A 6,423-nucleotide genomic window follows, 5' to 3' on the forward strand; every position below is an offset into this window, starting at 1 on the left:
TAGAATTCACTTCATAAACACTGAAACTTTTGAGAAAATGAAGATAAATCAACAAGTCAAAACTTTTTAATTATACGAACAAAACATGCATATTACAATAAAACCACCTATCGATCTCTCTCTTTATGTAAGTGTGTGTGTGTGTATAAAGACATGCGATTTATATATTGATTTCTATCACAGACATGTTGTTGTTGCTTACGACGTCGAGGGTTCCAGTTGATCCGATCAACGGAACAGCCTGCTCGTGAAATTAATGTGCAAGTGGCCGAGCACTCCACAGACACGTGTACCCTTAACGTAGTTCTCGGGGATATTCAGCGTGACACAGTGTGATAAGGCTGACCCTAAGCACTGAGCCAGTGCGCCTCCACTATCACAGATATAAGGCCAGATATTTAGACATTTTGGCGATGGAATAGTCGATCACATTGACTCAAGTACTTGATCGATGCTTTATCATTATCGACTTTCAGATGATGAAAAACAAAGCTGATCTCAATGTGATTTGAACTCGGATATTAAAACAGCTGGAACAGATACCGCAAGGCAATTTGTCAATCCTACATGTATTATTCAATAACACTTTGCATTTAAAATATGCCACATAAATTTTTAGAGTGGAAGGAAGCACAAGTTTTGGAGCTTGTGAAATTTCTTCCAACCAAATTATTTCAAATTATCACCAAATTTGTTTTCAAATTTTCTTTGTTACTCTTTTACTTGTTTCAGTCATTTGACTGTGGCCATGCTGGAGCACTGCCTTTTAGTCGAGCAAATCGACCCCAGGACTTATTCTTTGTAAGCCTAGTACTTATTCTATCGGTCTCTTTTGCCGAACCGCTAAGTTACGGGGACGCAAACACACCAGCATCGGTTGTCAAGCGACGTTGGGGGGACAAACACAAACACATACACACACACACACATATATATATATATACATATATACGACGGGCTTATTTCAGTTTCCGTCTTCCAAATCCATACACAAGGCTTTGGTCGGCCAGAGGCTAGAGTAGAAGACACTTGCCCAAGGTGCCACGCAGTGGGACTGAACCCGGAACCATGTGGTTAGTAAGCAATATATATATATTAAATAACAAATCTACTTCACGCGGATCGTATGCACATACGAAGGCTTGTTGTTTTGACACCGTAGCAAGGATAAGATATGAGCATTAAGACAAAATACAAACCGAATTGAAAGTGTTCAGGTGTTAAACTTCAGTGAAAACTTTCAAGCAGCAGAAAAGGTGAACTAAAAATCCATTTGTAATCGAATTCTAAAGTGATCGACGCCGATGTCTTTCATATTATCCCGCCAGCAAGCAAGGGAGATCACTCTGAGGATATATTTCTTAATACGTGTTGGGTCAGCGGCTGAAGTGCGAGTTGTCAATTATGGTTAACCCGTGCACAAACAAGGAAGACCTCCTGCAGTTACTACAAGATCTCAATATCGAATATAATAACGTCGATCATCCTCCGGTAAAAGATATATCTTTTAATTTGATGCCTTTTATTATCACAAATTTAAGAATATATATATATAAATATATGCACATGTTTTGTATTCTAACGTCAGCGTCAAACAGGCGCTTAGTGACTATGTAAGCAATTTGTAAATGACATGTTTCAGTAATTTATGTTACTAATGTTGTCCGATCCAACACTCATCAAAATTTTAAAACAGATACCAGTCTTTATTCTGTTATAAACTAATTAGCATCACTTTCCTTTATATGGTTCGGAGTCTCAGCTATTCTGATATCAAATCTCCCGAGGGTCCATTATTGCATTTCGTTATTCCGGGGTTACTGTTGTTATTGCTGTTTAGGTCAAAAGAGTTCCAGTGGTGTTCTATTTTCATTTCATATACAGTGCATTTAGGACTACATAATCCACTATGTATCCTTTCTTTTCTAAGACGGTAGGATGTAATTTTAAGGTGGTTTTGGCTCCTGTTTCTAGCAGTACGAGCTATGCGTAGACTAGCTCTCTAGTTTTCTTAATCTCTCCCGAAGAATATTTTACGACTGCTAACTCCTTATAAAATTACTATTTCACTTTTGTCATTAAAATTATTACCATGAAGCTATTATAATATATTATCGTCCACGTGTGATTTGATCGTGGGGCTTTCTATGGACAACGAACCTCGACTTGTAAACCTACTTCATGATCCTACAACTCTTTGTATGTTTATCACCTTAAATTATTTTATTAGTTATTTGTTATGTTAAAATTAAAAAAAATGTCTGGGCCAAATAAACGGCACAGTTTAAATTGTTTAAAATTTGTCTGGGTCTGATAGGAATACTGGAACTTCTACTTGAGGAATGACAGGTGAAAAAAGGAAAAAATATATTCTAAGATTTGGAATACACACGTACACACACACACACACACACATATAACACTATAATAAAAAAGTACCTTGAGAAGGATTGAAAAAGAAATAAACAAATACATAACAAAAATTCCGGGGCTGACACACCTACTCAATATGCAGAAAATAGCACTGCTTGTAGGTATAGCACACCTGAAATTCAAATACATGGGATATGTACAAAACAAGCCACATTTTAAAGATGTTGGTAACAGATTTCATTTGGAACTGCACAGAGTTTTCTCCAGTTACCATGATTAAAATTTTTTTCTTTTTTGAAAATATAGCAAAACCTGTCGAAAGAAATTGTTTTTCTCTTTTGTTTTTTGAGATTTTTAAGCCTTTATTTTAAATGGTACTTGATTTGACAAAATAAGTAATACACCAGCATTCACAGGTTTTCAGTTTATAAATAAATTTGAAGTATTTAGATTGTTGAAAATGCTCTTATTCAGCAAAAGTTTTATCTGCAAATGAGATATAGTCGAAAACCAATTAATTTTACCTAGCTAATTAATGTGTAAATGAAAACATCTCAAAAATCTGTACGTTATATATATTGGTCATGCTTGGTATGCTGGTTGTTAGAGCTGAGCTAGAACATTGATCAGATTAATATGTAATTAAGCAAATAAATTAATTATATGATTAAATTAGGCAAATTAGGCACACTGATTTAAAAAAAAAAAACAAGCTACTGTATTACATTCTTTAATAAACCTGTTGTTATATGTTTGAATTATATTACAGGCATCGTAGCAATTTTTCTCAGCCATTTCCTTGTTTGCTACTCTCACTGTACCAAAAATCTGAGTACAACAGTAGTGAACCTAAGCTGAAAATTCAAAATAGCAGCCTGAGTTTTAAACAGGTATAAACAAACAAAACAATGAATTTTATGAACAAAATATGCTGGAGGGCTCAAATGAAGCTATTTTTGAAAACTGAACATATTACCATGGATACATGTCTTAGCTGTAACAGGTGTGAATGGTTGTTGGCACTGTTGCTTACGACGTCGAGGGTTCCAGTCGATCCGATCAACGGAACAGCCTGCTCGTGAAATTAACGTGCAAGTGACTTAGCACTCCACAGACACGTGTACCCTTAACGTAGTTCTCGGGGATATTCAGCGTGACACAGTGTGACACAGTGTGACAAGGCTGACCCTTTGAAATACAGGCACAACAGAAACAGGAAGTAAGAGTGAGAGAAAGTTGTGGTGAAAGAGTACAGCAGGGTTCGCCACCATCCCCCGCCGGAGCCCCGTGGAGCTTTAGGTGTTTTCGCTCAATAAACACTCACAACGCCCGATCTGAGAATCGAAACCGCGAGTCCGCTGCCCTAACTACTGGGCCATTGCGCCTCCACGGTGTGAATGGTAATACAGATTCATTGAGTACATTACTCAAAACTATTTCATTTTGCAAGAGGGCATTTTTGTTTTCTCCCCAAATCTAGGGTTGCTTGCTGATTGGCATGGGTTCTCAATATGGAATTACGTCTTTTTACAAGTTAAATAAAAAGTAACCAAAATTATAAATTGAAAAAATATATACACTTCTGCATAAACCACTTTCAAAGTTGACTACAATATAAAAAAATTGCACTCTATCCATAGATAAAAGGAGCAAATTTGTACCTACTTAGATTTAATCACAAATCATTTTTTATTTTTCATTCAAAATCTGTTAAGCTTTCCATGCGTTTGTGTCTGGCAGGTTTCTTGAGGGCTATGTCTACAACTAAGAACCACACTAATATTACTAAGGCTTCTTTTGCTCAAGTCATTCATTATTAGCATTTCATTTCAACATCCACTTTTTCATTCTTGCATGGGTGGAAAGAATTTATTGAGACAGAAACATCTAATGTTGGGATGCTCTGTGTTTCTTTCAATTAATTTTAAATAGAAAAAAGAATTTAGTAAAATAACTTAGTTATCATTAAGTTTGTGTTAGGAACCCAAATTGTGACTAAAGTTTGTAGATTTTAATTCAAAACTTATGGAAATAAGACATTTGTACCACAGAACCAGGGGCAGCTTCAGCTGGGTTGGTATCGAAAGAGCTAAAGCTTAAATCCTTTCTGAAGAATTTATAATTGAAATATTTTTGGATACTATGGAAATCTGATGTCTTCATGAGAATGCATCTCAGTTGTCAGAAACTGAATGATGTATTTTGATTTGTCTGTTTATTAAAGATGCTCACATCAGGCATCAGTATAAGGAAGTTCTCTGATGTTGTTGTAGCAGGCATGGCTGTGTGGTAAGAAGTCTGTTTCCCAGCTACATGGTTTTAGGTTCTGTCTCACTGTATGACACCTTGAGCAAGTGTCTTCTACTATAACCCCAGGCTGACCAAAGCTTTGTGAGTGGATTTGGTAGATGGGAACTGAAGGAGCCTGTTGTATGTATGTATAAATAGGTGTGTGTCTGTGCCTGCATATGTGTCTGGGTCCCTTTTTCTTGATACCAGTTGATAGTTGTAAATAGGTGTCAATGCCCTTCCTTTGCAATCTTCTGTGAAAACATGTCTGGTCATGGGGAAATATTACCCTGCTTGGAGATAGGTGGAAGTTGGAAACAGGCAAGACGCCAGGCCATAGAAAGTCCACCGCAACAAATTCTGTCTGACCCATAGAAGCATGGAAAAGTAGATGTCAAAGCAGTGATGATGATGATTGTAATGATGACAATGTTGATGCTTGAATCAGTCATCAATATAAAAAAGGTCCTCTAATATTGTCGCTGCATATTCTAAAGACTTGGAAGAAAGTCTGAGAAAAGATATTCTGGAGTTTGGCAAGCTTTAGAAAAATCAATCTTGTTTCTGGAAACAAAATTTTTATAAGAGTTTCAATGTTTCTGACTAATATTGTTGTTGTTGGCACTCCGTCGATTACAACGTCGAGGGTTCCAGTTGATTTGATCAACGGAACAGCCTGCTCGTGAAATTAACATGCAAGTGGCTGAGCACTCCACAGACACGTGTACCCTTAACGTAGTTCTCGGGGAGATTCAGTATGACAGTGTGAAAAGGCTGGCCCTTTGAATTACAGGCACAATAGAAACAGGAAGTAAGAGTGAGAGAAAGTTGTAGTGAAAGAGTACAGCAGGGTTCGCCACCATCCCCTTCCGAAGCCTCGTGGAGCTTTAGGTGTTTTCGCTCAATAAACACTCACAACACCTGGTCTGGGGATCGAAACCGCGATCCTATGACCGCGAGTCTGCTGCCCTAACCACTGGGCCATTGCGTCTCCACACTGACTAATATTAATCATCTGCAAACTTGTTTTCTGAATATAGTAATCACCTCACAAATATTTTTGGCTTTTGTGGTAATGGAGAGTTATTTTTAAAACAAAAAAAAATTGAATAAACAAAGAAGCATAATGTGACAAAGCAGTTTTGCTCTAATGAACGCTGAATAATAACTTAATATGAAATAAATATTTCTAGTATCGTAAACAAGCTTGTTCATGCCAAAATGTCGGACATAAAATTGTATTAAAGTATCAAGACTTAATTTTTCTATAGCAATACACACACACACAGGTATATATTAATGCTTGTTTTTACATTATAATAAAAACAATTTTACATTAAATTGAAAGATTACTCAGTACATTTGGTAGAGTACAAATTTATTATTCTCTAACAAGAATAGTATTGACAGTGACTTTAAAGTTTCAGTCAGTTAAGCTATCATCAGACTGTATATATATATATATATATGGTGACACAAGAAATTTTTCGAGCGAGACCGTTGCCAGTGCCCCTGGACTGGCTCTTGTGCGGGTGACACAAGAAAATTTTCGAGCGAGACCGTTGCCAGTGCCACTGGACTGGCTCTTGTGCGGGGCCGTTGTAGGATTTTCGAGCGAGATCGTTGCTGGTTCCCCTGGACTGGCTCATGTGCAGGCGACACATGAAATCTTTCGAGTGAGATCGTTGCCAGTGCCCCTGGACTGGCTCTTGTGCGGGTGACACAAGAAATTTTTCGAGCGAGACCGTTGCCAGTGCCCCT

The 6,423-nt window shown here is 37.2% G+C and overlaps 2 protein-coding genes across 3 annotated transcripts in view; one reads left to right on the forward strand and one right to left on the reverse strand.

Moving 5' to 3' along the window:
- The window catches only part of LOC106876704 (DNA helicase MCM8), a 63,143-nt gene extending 59,456 nt beyond the window's left edge, over positions 1-3,687 (reverse strand). Inside the window, exon 1 of one of the 2 annotated variants that reach the window (XM_014925367.2) lies at positions 3,350-3,687. The gene's annotated coding sequence lies outside the window, so the exon portion shown is untranslated. Of the gene's footprint in view, positions 1-1,199; positions 1,329-3,349 lie in introns of those variants that run through there. The other variant, XM_014925366.2, reaches the window with a different exon arrangement.
- LOC106876707 (prolyl-tRNA synthetase associated domain-containing protein 1) overlaps positions 1,317-6,423 on the forward strand; it is a 6,859-nt gene continuing 1,752 nt past the window's right edge. Inside the window, exon 1 of the mRNA XM_014925371.2 lies at positions 1,317-1,491. Coding sequence (XP_014780857.1) covers positions 1,405-1,491 — 87 coding nt within the window. The 5' untranslated portion in view covers positions 1,317-1,404. The remainder of the gene's footprint in view (positions 1,492-6,423) is intronic.

The sequence above is a fragment of the Octopus bimaculoides genome, chromosome 11, assembly GCF_001194135.2.
Source record: "Octopus bimaculoides isolate UCB-OBI-ISO-001 chromosome 11, ASM119413v2, whole genome shotgun sequence".
In the NCBI taxonomy this organism is placed as follows: domain Eukaryota; kingdom Metazoa; phylum Mollusca; class Cephalopoda; order Octopoda; family Octopodidae; genus Octopus; species Octopus bimaculoides.